The sequence below is a fragment of the Stigmatopora argus genome, chromosome 4 (genome assembly GCF_051989625.1).
Source record: "Stigmatopora argus isolate UIUO_Sarg chromosome 4, RoL_Sarg_1.0, whole genome shotgun sequence".
Lineage (NCBI taxonomy): Eukaryota > Metazoa > Chordata > Actinopteri > Syngnathiformes > Syngnathidae > Stigmatopora > Stigmatopora argus.
Window position 1 is genome coordinate 10332657 of NC_135390.1, and position 20152 is coordinate 10352808.

Consider the following 20152-nt stretch of genomic DNA (forward strand, 5'->3'; position numbering starts at 1 on the left):
TGCACGTCACGTGAACGCCGCAAGATGTTAAGGATAAACTAAAGACAGGAAAACTAAAAAAACATTGATTGTTGAATATGGTAGAGAAACTTGCGTTGGCTTCACTGAATGTAGTCAATGTGGCGCTTTGCTCTCATTTCAACAGTTGATATTGACAAACATCTCTATTATCATATAAAATATGTTAATGTTTATACAGTGTTGTTGTTACAAAAGACAGGCTTTAATATGTTATCATAAATCACGCCTCCTCCTCATTTTCAACTCCGAAATGATTCTTAATTCCTCTCAATCCTCCCATCACTGAATGTACTGAACTCAAAATAGCACCTCTTGCTATTTTCATTCATCATATGATCGCACGGAGTCTCAAAAGTATGGTTATGCAATTCGGCTCATAAAACTGGAAGATTTAAGGTGCGCAAGGCCTGGACCATAAGAAGTAAACAAGTAGAAATGCAAAATGCTCATAAATCATAACTTGGCCTAGTAACGATGCAGACAGGTCATGCGGATTCTTAGGCATGCAATGGCTACATGAGACAAGAAGGCTGATACAGAGATGTTAAATGCCATCACTCTAGGTCATGACCTATTAACTATATTTAGTCTGCAATGAAAGTACTATTCTTCTCCCTTGAATTTCACTCGCAGATCAGATTTTGAGCATATTTTTGGGTATAAACGATCATATTATTGGTATGTGAAATATACACAGTATAATGACAACATCAGGATATTGAAGTACACACTCAGTAAAGCAGCTAATGATCTAAATAAGAAATACCTAACCTCAACCAGATTGAGCAGGGTTATCGATTGAATACAAATTGAACAGTAAAACGTATATTGTCTTTTTTGATCTTTGATCTTTATAACACTCGTTGATTCAAGTGAATCATGCCAGAAAAACTACAATTCTTTATAAAGAAATCAAACAATACATTTATAGGTTGCATTCAATGTACAGTCGGTCAATGGGGGTTTACCTACCTCGTTCCAATACGTATATTGCCTTTTTTATCTTTGTTCTTTATAATACTCGGTCATTCTAGTGAATCATGCCAGAAAAACAACAATTCTTTATAAAGAAATCAAACAAATTATTTATAGGTTGCATTCAATATACAGTCGGTCAAAGGGGGTCTACCTACCTCGTTCCAAATGTGGCCTTAACAGGAAGGGCGCAAACTCTGAGGGTCTTTAAACGCCCCACTGCTGGCCATTTGGGTCGAGGTGTGTCAAAGGACCTCAGCGTAGTTTGAGACGAGCTGTGTTCTTCTTAAACCTCTCTGGCTTATTAATTTACTTCATTTTCCTCTTTGCTCTGGCATGACTGTGACTCGGGGAATGACTCAAGGAATGACTTACTCCGAAATGAGGAGGCTTGTGTTATTTTTCTCAGGTAAGGAGGTGACTGTGATTTAACTAGCAAGACTGATGTCATGCCATGTTTGTAAATGATTGACAAATAATTATAGAAAATATTACTAAAATAATCTTGATTAACAAATTTACAGATTTTTAAAATTGTATTTTTTTAACCCTTACAAGGCCCTCATTTAACTCATTTGCTGCCATCAACGGCGGTGGACGTCCAAACCATTTTGACTGGGAGGGGCAAATGAACGAACGTCCTTGTCAAAAGCCCAACTCGTCAGAACACCAGGATTTCCGGTTTAAATGAATAAATAAATCATTAACAAAATAACATAATAATAAATACTTTTTTAATGACAACAAATAGTCACTTAACCCATAACAGGCCAAAGTTCTTAGGTTTCCCCCAAAAAATAAGGACCAAAAATAGTCACTTGCTCTCTAATTGATTAAATTCCCAACTTTTCTGTTCACTGTATTACAATCACTGTCCCTGAAAAGGTGAAATGTGTTTTCAGCATTTAAAACCTCTATTAGTATGTTTCATTATTGAGATTTTGGATTATCCCTTATAAAGGAAAATATTCAACAGAACTCTCATTCATATTATAAAATGTTGAAAAGCTTTCCTTACATGTGTATGCCGTTTTTTTTGAATTGGCAGGTGGCATTGAGACAGTGATAAAGTGATATATTGTTATATAACTAGCCTTCCTCTCCTTTCAGCTCTACTCAAGGGCAGAAAAATTCTCTTCAAGGACTTGTTACACAAACTGTCACCCTATCAGCCACTTCACCAGCAGTAAGTTGCTATAAAGAAAATATGGAAAAATGTTGGAAAAATATGAAGTGAATAAATCTAATGTCCTCTCACTTGAAGCCAGAACACTCGGAAGATTCCTCGGCCATGGAACAAAAAACGGGACAAGGCGGCGGACAGAGACACCGTGGTGAGCCCGATGCGACATGTTTTGGCTTATATTGACAGGAAATTAAACAAAAACTGACCTTCTTCTTGACCTTTTTGTGTATATTCCTTCTCAGGGCACAGAAAAGTCCCAGCCCTCCTTGTGAGTAAATTTATTTCTGTAAAATTTGGTATATATTGAGAACACTAGTAGATAAACGAGGCCTACAAATGATTAAAAAATAAAATAAATCATTGATAAGTCACTGCCTCATATGACACACAAATGCAAAATGGAAAAAGGAAAACTGGTGTTGCATTTGAATGTGTGTGGTTTTCAAGATTGAATTAATGGAAAATATATGTACAGAAAACAGATTTGGTGAGTTTAAGAGAAGCCAAAAAAAGATATGAATTTGACCATATTTATCTTTTTTTACACGAATAAATAATCTTTGTGTTCATGTTTATTTCATTTTATTTAGTTTTTTAGTTAGTGCTTTGAGAAAAGAATAAAAATGCATTTATGCGTGTGTTTTCAGGATGAACCCTTCTGACTTTGATTACCTCAAAGTTATTGGCAAAGGGAGTTTTGGAAAGGTAGTTTTTCTTTCCATTTTACATATATATATATTTTTAAGTTACTTGTGTCATTTTCATATGGTTTCCAATCTCCATTTTATGAATTAGGTACTGCTGGCCAGACACGGAAAACAAGGAGGCTATTATGCTGTAAAAGTGCTACGCAAACACACCATTGTTATGAGGAAAGAGGTAAATCACCTGCTTGCCAACCTACCAACAATATGTTGTAACACTGTTTTAATCTGATTTGATTGCTTGTAGCAGCATCATGTGATGGTCGAGAGGAGCGTACTACTTAAAGGACTACAACATCCTTTTTTGGTGGGACTCCACTACGCCTTCCAGACACCCAACATGCTCTACTTTGTTGTGGACTACGTTAATGGAGGAGAGGTAAACATACACAACATTCCCATTCATTTTTCTATGCAAGAGGATTAGGGCCACTGAAGAAAAAAACAGGTGGCTAAGATTCTGACGGTTAAAAAACCCGACGTGAAAGTTCCGATTTTCAAATCAGAATCTGACTTTGTTCAATTAATTTTGGACCATTTCTTTTTCTCTTTCAGCTTTTCTACCATCTCCAGAAAGAGGGTTCATTTCCTGAAAGCAGGTCAGCTTTTTACTCTGCAGAAATGGCCATGGCGTTGGGCTACCTTCACTCGCTAGACATTGTCTACAGGTACATTTAGTTTTGGCTTTAACACATGAAAAGTGAGGGTAATGTGTGATGATAAGATATTCCTTTGTGTGTTTTTGTCTCAGAGATCTGAAGCCAGAGAACATTTTGCTAGACAGTGAGGGTCACGTAAAGCTTACTGACTTTGGACTATGCAAGGAAGGCGTAGCTGTAGGTGGGCGCATGCATACGTTCTGCGGCACCCCCGAGTACCTGGCTCCAGAGGTGCTGCAGGGTCACACGTACACTCCCGCAGTGGACTGGTGGGGACTTGGCAGCGTGCTTTTTGAAATGTTGTACGGACTGGTGAGTGCAGGAATATTTCATTTGTGTGTTGCTAAGACCTTCTTTTAAGATGAATATATATTGTTTTTTATTAATACTTTCTTATCTTTAGTGTTTCCCAACCACTCTAAATTATCTGCCAAGAAGTCATACATAGAGAAATGTTGTAATATTATGAGATTAAAGCAGTAATATTCGAGAATTAAGTCATACATGGTAGTATTACGAGATTAAAGTTGTTTTGTTGCTTATTTTTACGTCATGTCATCCAGATGTTTGGTTTCGCGGGCTTGAACTTTTGGTAATGTTAGGTCCGTGTGAACACAAAATTGCTTTTGGTGTAACATTAGGAGGTTGAAGTAATATTGGGATAAAAATATGCCCGCCATCCCTCCCACTTGGAATTGATTGGACATCTACCGGCATCAATTGCAGCTCATGAGTTAAAAAAAACAAAAAAACATTGGCACTGTAACTCCATTGGCCAAATAGCCAGGTATGCTAGTCAGTGTCTGAAGCCAAAAATTGTATCGTTGCAACACTAGATACGATCATTTGAAACCACAAACATATACTAGACTAGACTGGACACCCCTTGCACTATTTTTGTACCACATTTGACCCTTTTTTGTTGTCTCAGCCTCCATTTTACAGCCACAGCAAAGCAGAGATGTTTGAAAAGATACTCCACGCACCTCTTCACCTCCGTAGCGGACCATCTGAGGCGGCCTGTTCACTCTTAGAGGGCTTACTGGAGCGAGAGGTCTCCAAACGTTTGGGGGAAAGTCGCGACATAGTGAGAGCATAGTGCAGAAAAACAAGTGTATACGATACTTTAAATTCAGGTAAACATAGTGAGATGCAACTTTCATTTTCCTAGGAGGAGCTGCAGGAACATCCGTTCTTTGCTTCCATCAGCTGGGATGGCCTCCTGGCAAAGAAGGTCACAGCGCCTTTCATTCCCAATGTGGTAACTGTCCAACTATATACACTATGTTTTGAACATACTGCATCATGTGGATCTTGAATTTCCTCTTTTTAAAGACCAGTCCTTGCGACATCAGCTACATCGACCCCGAGTTCACGTTAGAGCCCGTGCCTGCCTCCATGAATGACAGGTGCTCCGATGGTGGGAGGACTGAAACCTTCTTAGGGTTTTCCTACATGAAGACTGCATAATCTGATTTCACCAAATGGCAGCGATTGTATAAAGTATTTATTTTCTATGCAATAAATGTAAATCTATTTCCACATGTATAAATGTTGTTCACTTGTATGAGTGTTATTTTTATTTTACTGGTTGTCCGTCTGCCTGGAGACCATTCCAGACTCCAGCTCTTTGAAATGAAATATTCTAATAAAAAAAAGTATGTTTAATGTGTTTGAACTATATTATAAACTTTTAAACACAATGTTTGCCAATGGGTAAACCATACATCTAGGTCCAGATCTCTAAAACCTATTCACCTCAAAAGGATTTTCATCCAAATGTTGCAAATAATGGTTTCGTACATTACATGTAATTCCTAAATGGTAAATATCATTTTTTGAGGGTGAAACCTTTTTTTAAAAGCTAAAAAAATTACTCTTTAGTTAAATCATAGTTTTTTTTATTTTCAGTCACATTGTGGTACAGGCAAAAGTCATTGTACAAATACATCTGAATCTAAATGTATCATGTAGAAGAATAAAAGGCCAGACGATTTACAGTAATAATGGCACATTTATGTCTTAGCAAATATTCAGCATTATAAAACTGAGCAACATATATTTCTGTATTTAGTGTTTAGTGATTTTTCAGTTGTGAATTCACAGTGCATAATTACATCGATCAAAATATAAAAAAATACAGTTTAATACACCTATGACACAACTGTAAATGCAGTATATGTTATTCTTAAATAAGTGAAATATTCAATCACCAGGTGAGATTATTTCTAAGTATAAAACCACAAAGTAGGATCATCCCCATTAAAACTACCACAATACAATAAGTGTATATGTATTAAATATGACGGCTATAAGCATGTCAAAAGACTGCACAAGAAATAATGCCACTTTTGATTTTTTTTTTTTGTCACCGCGAGCAACATTTGAATGGCACAGGAATTTCAGTGTGGAGAATCCATGCTGGTAAAATTTCAGAATTTATCTCCACCCTCACAATCATGAAAAAGTGCAAATTTAGTCAAAGTTGGCCTTGAAGGAGGTAAGCGCGCCACAGGATATTGCACTTTAAAAACAAATCTCATACATTATTACAGAACCAATTAGATCCCATTGTATTGGTTAACTTGATCCAACAAAGCGTAAATTTCTGATATTTTTTAAATGACAAAGGTAACATAACTTCGGTCATTCTGGCATGCAAAGTGAGCAATCAGCTGACCATTGCAAATCATCAGAAGCAAGCCGCCACCTGTCGAACAATTAAATAATAAATTAATAAAACTCTTCCATGCAGTTGGTAAATTCTGATTAGGGAGTTCATCTCACCTAAAGCCAACCACCACTGCCATGTTAGGGGAAACTCCAGCATCACTGCAATGTGAAATATACATTCAATATCATGTTTAGTCCTCAAAATGGACTGGATGTATATCACCGTCAATGGCAGCCAATGAGTAAAATAAAAACAATTCAAATACCTGGTCTTTTGTTAACCCGATTCTTATCTTGTGACTCACCAAGGCTGGTGATGAAGATATGTAAAAGTGTGACAGTGAAGGCATAGTCCCACACCCTTTTCTTCACAACGGCAGCAAACAGCAAACCACAGAAGAAGTAAGTGAACTCCAAGGACAGCAAGTTGACTGACAAAAAGGAAAGAAAAACATGAGCAGACATACCAGTCCTCTGTCATCATGATGTCTTCAATGTGCTCACCGAGGTACTTCGAAGTGGAGTCCTCCAGATTTGTTTTGAAGTCAAAAGGTATTCGGCCATCAAAGTTATCTAACCTGCATTGAGTTTGAACTGGATTATTCATTTATTTTCCGAACCGATTTATTCTCATTTGGCTCGCGGGGGTGCTGAAGCCTATCCCAGCTGACTCTGGGCCAGAGGCGGGGGACACCCTGAATCGGTGGCCAGCCAATCGCAGGCCACGGGGAGACGAAGAACAATTCACACTCACATCCATAACTGGGGGCAATTTAGAGCATCCAATCAGCCTACCATGCATGTTTTTTAAATGTGTGAGGAAATTGGAGTACCCGGAGAATTCCCATGCAGGCCTGGGGAGGACATGCAAACTCCACACAGGTGGACCGACCTGGATTCGAATCCAGGACCCCAGAGCTGTGAGGCCGACACACTAACCACTCGATCCTCCGGACCGCATTTTGCACTTTGTTCATTATGGTAGCATAGATGGTAGATGAGATAGACTACCATGTAATATAATATGTAATACATACAATAATACAATTCCTTATTTTCGTCAGTACTTCTTACCCGAAAGCACCGAAACAAACACTGCCAATCATGTAAAAGAGAGCGTAGAAGATGAGCAGGCATAGCAGGAGGTTGAACAATATGATCTGTTAGGGTTGAAAAAGAGATGTTGCTCGGTTAATATACAGTAGTAATGTATTCAAATTGACAGGAGGAAACTTGTTTTGATATGTCAGCCCCTGTAGTGCCACATCTACAAATTAAACGCACATAAAATAAAATCATAACAGATTGTCGAGAGGGCTGCAATCAGTGGCGGGCGTCAGGGCCTTCTCTGCTGGCCTAAGAAATATCTGAATCATATATTATATTTTGTCCATCAATACTTATTAAATAATTCCAAATGGTCTGTTAGCTTCCTTTCCCCCTGGTTGCACTGCTTCCAGATGTGTTTTCATATTGAAGCATTTAACCAATCACATTTCAGCCATTATTTGTTCCCAGGGTCAGAAATCTGCCTCAAAGCCTTCACAATCAGTTCTGCGGGCTCTGCCGCTTTAAACAAGCGTCGATAAGACTGTTGCTTAAACCAATCAGATTTCGAGTTGGCAACACCACAATGTATTGTCGCGGGCGTAGGGATACGTCATTGCCTTATTGCAGGCGGAGGGATACGTCATCGCTTTCACCAACTATGAGGCTAGTCATTAGCCAGAGCTACCAAACTGTATTTGGAGCGGGCTGCACAAACAAATATATTGTTGTGTTGATTTAAAGCCATTTTCAAGACGGACTATGCCAGAAATACGACAAGACAGGCTCGACTTTCAGCATTAGCTTCGATGGCGATAGAAAAGAAGGAAGAAAGAAAGGAGGATGGATATTGTATACAGTTAAAAATGATTTTTGGTGAGTAAAATATGGCTATATTCCTAAATAATATTTCAATTGTGGGCCAAGTTCTGATATCTGAAAAGCTCCAATGCTTGTATTTAATCACTAAGCACTGCAGTCGAGGTTTCATAGCCATAAAATAGTTTTTGAGGGTTGGATTGATTCATTGAAGGCGCTATGAGAAAATGCACAGACCGCCACTGGCTGCAATTAACCCCAGCACACAAATTCACACTCATCCAGCATTTTGACATACATTGACAAGCATCACCTGCTACAATGAACTTGTTCGATGCCATTGACGGCGCAATACGTCCAATCCATACAGGGAGGGCTGACATCGACCTCTCCCCGTCACAATAGAGAGAACAAATGGCAGACAAGCCCTAGTCTTGACAGCCATCTTTTTCCGATTAATGATGCGATTTAATTAAAAAAAAATGCTAGCATTCTGTGGTTATTTTACCTTCGAGTCGACCGCTTTGTTTTTGAATGCCATCTCATGGTGTCCTCGCGTCTACACAATGTTGCTAATCCGCCCACTCCTCATCCCCACCAACCCTCCTCATCCTCAATCCGACTCTGCGGTTCTCTACCGCCACCTACCGGCCAAGAATTGTCAAAAGCGAACGAGACCAAATGCTACTCGGCTGTTCTCTGCCGCCATCTAGCGGCCAGGAATCGTCAGAACCGAAAAAGAGCCGTCCGCTTCTCCCCTCTGCTCTTAAATGAACTCACCTCACACCAGAAATAGCAGTACCGGCCTTTGTTCTCTCAAAATCCGCCCTAAAGACACCATCATACGGCGAAAAAACACACAAAACAACGTGATGGGTTGTTTTTGAACATATGAACTAATCACTGCGATGCTAGAGGCTAAAGCGCATCGTTGCCATCTGCGGCCATTATGCACGATCGTGCGATTAAACGGGGACGTTTGGGGTGATTTGAAACCTGTTTCAAAGTAAACTGAACCAAAATAAAAGCGCGTGTGTGTTTTCTTTCGTTTCAAGACATAGTTGGACCCTAAGCGAAAGCTAGTAGCTGCACTCGGGTTACGTTTCGACCTGAACGCGTTGCGTAAGAATTACACGTCCTTGTTTCATTAATTACTTTCCTTTCTTTTGAGGATGTATTGTATAAAAAAAATAACAAAATACATGATCGCGTTTCATCCGCTTTTTATACACACGCATCCATCGCACCGCACACATGTGCCGTCCACGCGTAGCTAAAAGACAATAACCAGGAGAGCTATAGCTGCATCAAAAGGTCGGATTCCAATGCATGATCGTACAATCGGTGGCAATAATGTGGAGGTGATGTCGAATAAAATACGAGGGGACTGTCGTTAACGTAGTGTTAACGGCAGATAATGCGAATAAGCAACCGCCAGCAGCTCGCTCCGGTCGACCGGTTGCTCGTGTGGAACGACGCCGGCCAAAGTGTCTCCTCGGCGGGCTGTGTCACGAGCGCTCAGCGGTCAAAGCGGATGGAAAAGTGCGCGTGTGTTCTATTGACCACCGATCGTAAAGTGAACTTTTTTTCCTCCTCCAGGACAAACTTGTCAGAGCAGCGCATCTTCCGCGCATGCGCAGCTTCCCCAGCTCCAAATAAGAGTTAAAAGAGAAACGAGGTGAGTTCCACATTTTTGTTTAAAACACAAAAGCTTCACGTGTGGTGATTTATTGGAAGTTAGGATCCTTTTGTTTAAATAACATCCTGTGTTATTTCACCCCGCGGGCGTCATTTTAACCACTCCGGTTTGTGAAACGGTGAGAATAAATCGTTTTTCAAGTTTCTATTGAAGAATTTAATCAGGTAACATGTCGAATATGATGCCACTTCCGCAGCGTTATTATCATTCTAAATGCTTATGTGTACTACGTGCTAAGGTGATTTTGCCATTGTTATTAACCGGGAAACTTCTTTATTACGGCTCGCCCTTAGATGGCTGCAGCCAATGCCGATGCTAATGCTAGTCAGAGCGTAGCTAGCTGACAGCTTAGCTTTGTGTCGGCGCTAAGCTAGCCGAGCTGCCGCTGACATTCCGTGACAACAAAGTGAATAAAATAAGCGAGGCGACGCAAAACAAGCCGCCGGAAAATTACCAGGCGAAGCACGGTTCTTGTTCGACCCACCCACCCGGCTCGTGTGTGTTGTTTCGTGGCATAACTTGAGTAATTGACATAGTTTAAAACGTGTTGGTTGGCCTCCCCTCTCCCCGACCCCCCTTTTCTCCGCCATTTTGTACCAATACGAATGCTAATCACGGGGCGCTCTTGCCTCCACTTTTATTTGTGGCAGAATTTCCCCAACAAAAAAAAAATCTCAAGCTGCCGTCTACAAAGTCAAACTTAACCCCCAAGCACCGGCCTGGCCGTGTTAGTTACTTTCCCCCATTTTACGGCCCTTAAACTGCACCAAAACATCATCTTATTCCCAGCCTTGACACTGCGTCAGGACTAAAACGTTATATCGCAATCGAAATTGGATTAAAACGATGACAAGTTGAGCCTGCCGGCGTGGAAAGCGGCGTTCTTATGGAAAGTGTTAAACAAACCGTGCCGTCGCTTGTTTACGCGAAGGCAAACGGCAGTCTTTAAGAAATACTGTTAAAACGGAGAAAAGAGGAAATTATGTGCTTAACTCTAAATCGGTAGCCGTTTTCTTGTGCTTGCCAATAAACGGGGAGTTGCTTTGCCCCAATGGGCCGCTTTGTCAACACAATTCCCCGTTATTTGGCCATCAAAAAGAGTCTTATTAGTGAGTGTTTTGTGGGGAATCCAAGTGCATGGTGGATCCCTGCGAGCCATCACACAGTCGCCATCTAGCGGTGATGTTGAAAATCGCTGTTTACAAGTGCAGGTAGCGTTTGGATAGGAAGCCAATGCGGACACAGACTATCAAGTCGGTGGTTTAAAAAAATGCACATCGTAAAAGGGTGAACTGTATATTGTTGCATATGGGCACACTTTTTAAACACGTATTCCTAATATGTTTTTCCTGCAATAATTCCCAGATCTGGAATGGCTGACACGCCACCCAACGACGGTCCCTCACAAGGCGCCGAGTTTGACATGATGGGCGCACTGGACTGGAAGGATGGTATTGCCACGTTGCCAGGAAGTGACATCAGGGTACAACTAATTAATTTGGTCGCGTTTATTTTGAGGACTACTTGTCAAATATGGGTGATATGTACCCCCATCTAAAAAGAAACATTTTAGGCTCTTTGAATAACAAGATGTCTGCAATATTTGGTGACCGGAGAGATGGACCTCATTCTAAATTTAAATGAAATTTTCCTTTTTCTTTTGGGAGCTGCACATTGGCTTATTGGATTTTGATCTGAACAGTATTTGGCTGTTCGGAAATAAGTTAAAGCAAAAGACAACACCTAATATGAATTACCATGTGAGAGACATTTGCAAATAGTATTGAAGGATGTACCGTAATTTTTGGCCTATAAGTTGCACCCGCCAATTATTGCACAATAAAGAGGAAAAAAGTACATAAAAGTCACACTGGAGTGAGTATAAATTGCATTTTAGGGAGGGCATTTTTTTATTTGTCAGAAAGCAAGAACAAACATACTTTAACATAAAAATAGTTACATGGAGAACGGCAGGCTAAATAGGCACCTGTTAATGTAACATTTAGACTTTTTTTTGAATAACTATAGCATGTAAAACAGGCTTTCATAGTCAAAGAGAGAAAAAAAACCCAAAAGTCCCACTTGAGTAATAGTCCCATGCTCGGTGAAAAAGAGTACGACTCATAGTCCGGAAAATACGGTAAACTACGCATTTGTCAGTGGTCTAATAATGAAAAAATATTTAAAATTATTTTTTTGCTTAAGACCGCAGCAAACGTGATGTTGGGTCGCCACATGTACAACATAGAAACGCTGATAAATTTGAAACTTTATTGTACACATAAGTGAGTCGCTATGAAAATAGCTATTGTGGATAGCCAATGACTGATGAGTAGGCTGAGATACTCACATTTGACTGGCTAAAATAGTATACTGGCTTTTAAAAATGTCACAAAACGGCTACTTTGCCGACTTCTGGGAAATAATTGATTTTATTAAATTTTACTCCACTATTGCATGTTGGAAAAATCCAATTTTGTGTGTGTATTTTTTTAAAAACTTTATTAAACAGGATTATTTCTGATGTCATATCCTTGGCGTTTCACCTAAAAAAAACTGTTTAAGGAATAGAGATCTTTTTTTCAGATTGAATGTTCACATACTCTAAGTAATGGACACATCATTGAAATATTTGTTGTTATCTGACGGTAACTCAATTCCTGCCATTGACAACAAAATATGTCCAATTTATTGAATTGGATTATTGGCTGTGAACGTCCAATCCTTTTTAACTGGGAGGCCTGAGACCATTCATCGAGCGCCATCCTGACAGCCGACGAGTGGAACTCATCTTTAGAGCTGTCTTCACTCAATTTACTAATCGGAATTGTTTTCTTTTGTGTTCTTAGTTTCGCATGACAGAGTTCGGCACCCTTGAGATCGTGACAGATGTCGAAGTTAAAGGGCCGCAGCCGCCACCTAAACGGGACGCCTTGGACCCGGTGTCATCTCAAAGTCCTACTCCTCCTCCAGAATGCCAGTCACAGACAGAAAAAGAACCGCCGCCGGCAAGTAACATTCCAGCGACGTCGTCTCAGGCAAAAGGTACTCTGATTTGTATGGAGTCAAATACAGCGTCGCTCTGTGAGCATTACCCATTCATTCCTTGCCGCATTCTTTGTCGCAGCCCCTGGTCCGGTTGTCTTGTCTTTGGAGGAGACCCCAACACTCGAAAGTCCCAAAGTCGAAGTTGGTCCGAGCGTGGAAGTTGGTCCTAGTGTGGAAGTTGCTCCCAGTGGAGAGCTGACTCAATGCAGAACTTGTGGTGGTCACGTTGCTCGGGACGCCCTCCTACAAGGAAAGTTTTGCAGTCCTAACTGTGCACAGCCTTCTAGTGGCAGGTACAAATCACATTTACACTTTTATTATTTATTATTTTCAGCGCTTTCAATTTTTTTGTTTGAATTTTCCATTCCTTTTTTATCTCAAGGTCATCGCCCGGGGAAGCCCGAGATTGTCCGACAACCGAAAGCGAGATCTTGGGTAAGCGTGTGCGTAAAAAGAGGAAAATCTTCATGGATTCTGGTGACGAGGAGGATGAAAACCATGAGGAAGCCGAGGTATGGAGTCTATCTGCATGTAAAAAAATGAAATAAAAAAAAAAGAGATCACTGTTGTTACCCTTTGTGTCTTTTTAATTTCGCTAGGAGAAAGCCAAGACGACCAAAGGCAAGAGAGGAGCCAAGATGGCCAAACTTGGTATGTCGATGTTATAACTATGTGAGGGTGAAGAGGGAGAGTCTAGAAATGATATTCATGAAATTATCTGTTAGTGTTTTTAAATTGTTGATATCATTTAATGTCGTCAGAAATGGAATTATGTGGTAAATTGATAAGTGTTTAGTCTATTCAACTCAAATTTGCAGAGTAGTTGATATGATGAGAAAAGAAAGCATCAGAGATCCCAGAGGTCAGAAATTTTGTCTTGGAGTGCTACTTAAATTTATTTTTAAGGTTATTACACTTTTTTAAATTAAATCAAATTAAAAAGTAGACATTTTCTCTCATCTTCATTTGAAAAGATGACTCATTATTCTCTTCATCTAAATGTTTATTTATTCTAAAACATTGATTCATTTTTTTTAAATGTTAATAATTTTCCATAATTGTTTTATTTGTCAATTTTAAGACTGTTATTGAGGCCTAACCAGTGTATATTTTATTCATTCTGAATGTCGTTTTTATTAACATTTTATTAATTTATATTTTGATTATTTAAAAAAAAGTGATTATAAAATAACTAGCAATAAAATTGTAAACATGATTAAAGCATTCTCAAATGGCCTAAAATGTGCTCTTCTTTATGACGTTAAGTTCTTGTTTTTTTTCTCTTAAATATCCAAAAATAATTCCGTACCCTGTTAAGAGTGAGAGTTGACTTTATATAAAGTATATAGTCTCGCATATTGCATTGAATTCCACTTATTTCAATTGAATTTCTTCGCTCTGTCTTCAGCTACAGCGCCACAGAATAAAAAGCGGGCATGGAGCTGGCCGGCTTTCCTGGAAGAGGAGCGAGCGATTGCCGCCCCAGTTAAACTTTTCAAGGAGGTACCCCTCCCTCATCTTTCATCAAGAAACATATTACAGCTCAACTTACTTGGGCCGCCGACCAATCGTTTGTCTTGGCCCCGCAGCATCAGTCATTACCTCAAAGCCGGAACAGTTTTAAGGTGGGGATGAAGCTGGAGGGACTGGACCCGTGCCACCCGTCCCTCTTTTGTGTGCTCACCGCAGCAGAGGTAAGGCGGAAAGCATTTGTTGAGCCTAGGCATAGAAACAGAAAATTGTCATTATACCAAAATATTGAGGATCTGTGGTCATGTTACTGAAATATTCACTTAGTGTGACGCCTGTTCAGTTCAAAACGAATGTCATTTTCCCTGTTGAAATCTGTATAACTGTTCATAGTACACTTTTTTTTGGTAGTACAGTGGTACCTCGAGATACGAGCTTAATTCGTTCCGGAACTGAGCTCGTATGTCAATATTCTCGTAACTCGAACGAATGTTTCCCATTGAAATGAACTAAAAACAAAACACTAAACTTAATTCTAATTTTGTTTTACATTTTTATACCATTCTTCCGGCCGGGTTGGCTCTATTTACCCCGCCTCCAACCTGACTTTTATCGATGGGCTGTTTGCTGTTGTATTCCCTTCAAAATATTCCGAAAATGATGCACACAAATGTCCTGACAATAGGATAACGCACGACCACTTGCCAACGAGAAGTAGTCTTGAATTAGCAATCGCTCCGCAAACGGGAGCTAACAGGCTAAGGGGGGGGAAAAACACTGAAAAAATGCAACGCTCCGCTCAGTGCTCGCAGAGACATTACAAAGAGGGAGTTGCGACCAGACATATTACACGAGGAGTTGCGGGGGAGAAAGCCAGTGCCCCTGATGTCCTTATGAGCAGCCAACGAGAAGTAATATATACTACTCGTATTAGCGATCGCTCCGGCATTTGCGCTTCGCCCAGTGCTCATAGATATCTGTTATACACGAAAGAGATGCGGCAAAAAAGACAGTGCGCTACAATGATAAACAGCCTCTCATGTCTTGGCCACCTGGCTTTCTCGTATCTCGAATTTTTTCTCGTATCTAGAGATAATTATTTGCTCGAAATGCTCATATGTTGGGGTGCTTGTATGTCGAGGTACCACTGTACTAGTTTCGCTTGCCGGGAGAGGCAAGGTAAGCCTGGCAACCCGCCAGGCTTATAAAGCACTGGGTTCATTTTTGTTCCTGCCTCGTAAAAAATACGCAAAAATGGTTCCTAGTGAAAAATATTACGTTTTGAAGCGTTTAAGGGGGATCCGAACACCTGATGCTGTCTTAAGGCTCATTTTGCTACTTTGGGAATTGTTGATGCGAGCGTGAAATCGACAGATCCAAGGCTATCGAGTCAGGCTTCACTTTGATGGCTACCCCGAGTGCTACGACTTCTGGGCCAACGCCGACTCGTGGGATTTGAAACCGGCAGGCTGGTGTGAGAAAAATGGCCACAAGCTATTGTTGCCCAAAGGTAACGGGATACACACTGTTTACAGTCTCACGTATGTGAATCGTGGCTTGGTTTGACATGCATTTGGTTGGTAGGTTGCAAGGACGGAGAATTCAACTGGAGCATGTACGTCAAGAACTGCAGAGGTCAGCTGGCCCCCAAGCACCTTTTCAAGAGCCTCAACACGGTGAGTATCAAGAGACGTCAGCATTTTTAAAAAATCTGCCCTTTTCACCCTGGGGGAATCTTATTTTCAGTCTGTGACTCCCTCCGGATTTCGGGCGGGCATGAAGCTGGAGGCGGTGGACAGGAAGAACCCGTCGCTGATCTGCGTGGCCACCATCGCCGCCGTGGTGGACAACAGGCTTCTCATTCACTTTGACAACTGGGACGACACGTATGATTACTGGTGAGCCCAAATGGCGGAGACACTTTCAAGGATTCCCTTTTTCAAATCGCTCTCTTTATCTCCTGTTGTGTTTGAAGGTGCGATGCCAGCAGTCCGTACATTCACCCGGTCGGCTACTGCGAAGAGGCCGAGCTCACGCTAACTACACCGGCTGGTAAGAGACGAGTGTTGAACAAATCATTCATAATCTGGCCACACTTTGAATGAAAGTTCTTTTTGCATTTGCCCATTGGGTGTCATTTAACATATCCCAAAAAGTGGAAAACTACTTTGAAATATATATACTAACATTACGGATTTACTATAAAAAAGAAGAGTAAATATATTGTACAGTAGTTAAATATGTCTTTGTCAATACCCCCTCAACAAATATATATGTATATGATATTTGAATACTTATTTTAGCCTCTAAAAATATTACAAATGCATGTGGATACTAAGTTCACAACAATTTACTTGGAAGTAAAAGCTACAAGAAGTAATTCTGCATCCCTGAATTCACATATTGACCTTGAGTCAAGATTTTTGTGTCTGTATTTTGTTGCTGGAAAAAAATCTGTGTTAAAATTTCAATGCAAAAAAAAAAAAAAAATCAAACTCACGTTTTCTCATATACCACGAACAGAATATAAGCAACCTAAGAGTTTCTCCTGGGAGAAATATCTGGAAGTGACGGGAACGCAGGCCGCTCCCGCTCGGGCCTTTAAACCGGTAAGTTGCACAAAAACAGAGAGACAGAGAGAAAATTGAAGTCTTTTAGTTATCTCATAGTACAGAAAATACGGTGATATAATGAAAACCTTATTTATTTAAATGTGTTTCTAGTCTCACACTATAAACCAGGGCGCTCACACTTTTTTGCTCCAAAATCTACTTTCCAATGAGCCAACCTCCCGCGATTTACTTTGTTGTTAGGGTTACAATTCAGGGGTGGGCAAAGTGGTCCTGCAGATGCAGCTTTTTTGTGCAATACACTTTAACCAACGACTGCAATCCACTGATTACACTTGCAGAACTGACTTACTGTACGGATCTTATCTTTTTGACAGGGCACTCACAAAACTCAGCAGTTATGTCATGATTAGATTAGATAACTTTATTCATCCCGTATTTCATTCCCAGGAAATTTCATTGTCACAGTAGCAAGAGGGTGAGAATACAGACACAGGAAAATGCATTTTAGACATAAATAAATAGTTTAATTAATAAATAAATATATAAATCAATAATAATAGAAATATATTGATAAATATCGATAAAATATATATAATATAATAAAAATAAAATGATAATACCTCACATGAATGTACCTCGTGCAAATGTGTAGCAGAGGATCAGTACCTATTCTAAATTTGCTACTATATCATCTTGCAGAGACCTTCACACGGCTTCCAGGTGGGGATGAAGGTGGAAGCCGTGGACAGAAGGAACCCCATGCTTATCCGTGTCGCCACCATCGCAGACTTTGACGACCACCGGCTCAAGGTATACAAAACAGACGCGACTTAACCGGGCCTTAAGTTAAAAACGTAAAGCTTCCTTTCATCAAAGATCCACTTTGACGGCTGGAGTCTCGAGTACGACTTCTGGGTGGAGACCGACTGCCCCGACCTGCACCCCGTAGGCTGGTGTCAAAAAACGGGGCACTCCCTCCAGCACCCCAACAGTGAGACACTTGATGCTGTTTTTTTAATGGATATAACAACATTCTTTTACCTTTATCTCTCAACTCATGACCTCATTTGTGTGCTCCCAGGTGTTAATGAGGCAAGTCCTCCAGGACAGGGATGCCCCACCCCAGGATGCAACGGCGTAGGCCACATCAGGGGGCCGCGTTACGGGACGCATTACACGTGCGTATGCTGTCCCCTTCTTTTTTTTTTTCTCCATCCCTTTGGATCATTCCTTCTCAAATGAAGTTTTCTGTGCAGTCAGGTGAGCTGTCCTTACTCTGAAATGAATATGAACAAAGACAGCTTGCTCCCCGACCGCCTGGGTGGCGAGAAACCCCTAACTCTGGGGGGCCCGCTCCCCCGCGGGCGTCGGCCTGAACCCAACGCGCTCGCCGCCACGCAACCCGCGGCCACACCGGAACGAACGGAGTCGGCCGACAGCGCCCCCGCCAGGTTCGACGTGAACACGAAACGGCAACGCGCTCAGTCACCTTACAGTTGCTCGTTCGTTGCTAGGAAACCAGCAGAGGCGGAGACCGAGCTCCCGGCACACAGCGGTCCGATAGAACCGATGGGAGGAGCCGGCGAGCAGCAACAGAACGGAACCAGACTCAAACGGTTAGAAAAAAAAGTCACTTCACTTCACAAAAGCAAAAAAAAACACAATGAGTTCTAAATTGTAACCTTTTGTTCCTTCAGGATTGCACCTGTTCCCAAATATCTCAAAATGCACTACGTGAAAGAAGAGGCTGCTGACGGCAAAGGTGCGCGACTGTTAACGTCGTTAATCTTAATGTTCATGGCGAAGCCTAATGTGAAGATAATTTGCGCCACTTAACTCACTATAAGTTAGGCAGTAGATGCAGCTGGTTGGTCGTGGTTTATTTTAAATTTGTTTACATTATCAATCAATATTGTCATTTTTATGACGGAGTTCACGATAAATGAATCAAATATGAAATATCGAATATCAAATGCACTGAGGTTATAGTCCACCTTCTCCCTTTCTCAATTTAATAATCAGTCCGTCATATTTCAAAAGAAATTAAGTAAATCACCATCCAAAGTAGAATGAAAAAAGTTCATTTTTAATCATTATTTCTACATATTTTGAATGAATGTGGTGTCACGCCACTCCCTCGGCAGGTGCCTCCGACGCCATCTCCCTCCAGAAAGCCCTCCACGAGTCGGTGTTCTCCCCGGGGCCCTCCGCCGCGCCCCACCGGGTGGCGCTGTGCTGGGACAAACACTGTCAGCTGCTTCCCGAAGTCCTGGGTCTCAGCGCCAAGAGGGTGGCCGGATGGAGCACGGAAGAGGTGATGCGACGCGTTCAAACGCTGGCTGGGGGCGGGGCCAGCGCGACCTCACCTTTTTCATTTGTCTCTCCACCAGGTGGTCACATTTGTTAAAGGGCTCCCCGGGTGCAAAGAACATGCCGCCACCTTTAAAACGGAGGTAAGGTTCTCCACAAACATGCTTTGTTGAGTTGGGCAGCAGCGCTCCAGGGCTTTTTTTCCCCCTACGTTTCCAGCAAATCGACGGAGAGGCCTTTCTGCTGCTCACCCAATCGGACATCGTCAAGATCCTGTCCATCAAGTTGGGCCCCGCCCTTAAGATTTACAACTCCATCCTCATGTTCAAGAGTGCCGATGAGGAATAACCACGTTTTTTTTGAGGGGCGGAGTGGCAGATTCAAAATGGAACTTTTGTCTTTCCAGCTTGCCCCGCCCCTCTTAAATTTGGACTTTATATTTTTTATTATAAAGTTAAGGGGGCCATTTGTTTGTAACTCTGTACATAAGGTGCCGTGGAGGTTGTTCATTCATTCAACATTTCAAGGCTTACTGGAGCCAGCAATCATACCGCCTGCCACCAATGGGAATCGAGCCCACGATGGCCCGCACTCAAGTCGGGTGAGCGAACATCATCAGGCACCTTCATGGAAGTTGTATTGGTTGAAAATGCCCAGATAAGTCGCCGTTTCTCATTGTTTTGATGGCACATGAATGTTTAAAAAAAGAAAACCTGCTCATTGTAAATATAATGCAGTTCTATGGGGATTTACTCCCACCAAAACAAGTCTTTTCAAGGCCTCGAATGTGTACATCAGTGAGTGTTTATATGCAAACAGCTTTATATTTATGGCTTGAACGCTTAATGGTACGCTGGCTGTCAAAGTACAGCTTTAAAAAAATAAGAACTATAAATAAAAGGTGGCATCAACTTTTGAACAGCTTAACTTCGGTCCAGTCAAAATTATGATCTGTTTTTTTTCATTTC

The 20152-nt window shown here is 41.1% G+C and overlaps 3 protein-coding genes across 6 annotated transcripts; 2 read left to right on the forward strand and 1 right to left on the reverse strand.

Annotated features, from left to right (window-relative positions):
* The first annotated feature begins 1227 nt into the window (after positions 1-1227).
* On the forward strand, positions 1228-5097 carry sgk2b (serum/glucocorticoid regulated kinase 2b). Its single transcript, XM_077598439.1, has 12 exons — positions 1228-1405; positions 2107-2182; positions 2261-2330; positions 2425-2450; positions 2830-2887; positions 2978-3061; positions 3134-3265; positions 3442-3554; positions 3638-3857; positions 4477-4632; positions 4717-4806; positions 4881-5097. Exons 1-12 carry the CDS (start codon positions 1333-1335, stop codon positions 5013-5015), a joined length of 1233 nt encoding a protein of 410 aa, XP_077454565.1. The 5' UTR covers positions 1228-1332; the 3' UTR covers positions 5016-5097.
* Positions 5098-5435: 338 nt separating this feature from the next.
* LOC144073319 (putative transmembrane protein 244) lies at positions 5436-9663 on the reverse strand. 2 transcript variants are annotated; one of them, XM_077599050.1, is made up of 6 exons: positions 8593-9663; positions 7293-7378; positions 6723-6796; positions 6485-6649; positions 6333-6377; positions 5436-6255 (listed from the first exon to the last, which is right to left on the reverse strand). In XM_077599050.1, exons 1-6 carry the CDS (start codon positions 8623-8625, stop codon positions 6164-6166), a joined length of 495 nt encoding a protein of 164 aa, XP_077455176.1. In that variant the 5' UTR covers positions 8626-9663; the 3' UTR covers positions 5436-6163. The 2 variants fall into 2 exon arrangements, with proteins under 2 accessions (XP_077455176.1, XP_077455178.1); XM_077599052.1 differs by having other exon boundaries at positions 6524-6649; positions 8593-9656.
* l3mbtl1b (L3MBTL histone methyl-lysine binding protein 1b) lies at positions 9590-20111 on the forward strand. 3 transcript variants are annotated; one of them, XM_077599048.1, is made up of 22 exons: positions 9590-9762; positions 11149-11266; positions 12633-12828; positions 12911-13124; positions 13214-13343; positions 13431-13482; positions 14240-14334; positions 14421-14525; positions 15676-15811; positions 15886-15977; positions 16048-16199; positions 16277-16353; positions 16825-16910; positions 17574-17684; positions 17751-17865; positions 17956-18052; positions 18131-18325; positions 18389-18490; positions 18572-18636; positions 19019-19188; positions 19265-19327; positions 19404-20111. In XM_077599048.1, the coding sequence occupies exons 2-22, from the start codon at positions 11156-11158 to the stop codon at positions 19530-19532; spliced, it is 2493 nt and encodes an 830-aa protein (XP_077455174.1). In that variant the 5' UTR covers positions 9590-9762; positions 11149-11155; the 3' UTR covers positions 19533-20111. The 3 variants fall into 3 exon arrangements, with proteins under 3 accessions (XP_077455174.1, XP_077455173.1, XP_077455175.1); XM_077599047.1 differs by lacking the exon at positions 9590-9762 and adding an exon at positions 9776-9901; XM_077599049.1 differs by lacking the exon at positions 9590-9762 and adding an exon at positions 9804-9947.
* Positions 20112-20152: the final 41 nt, after the last annotated feature.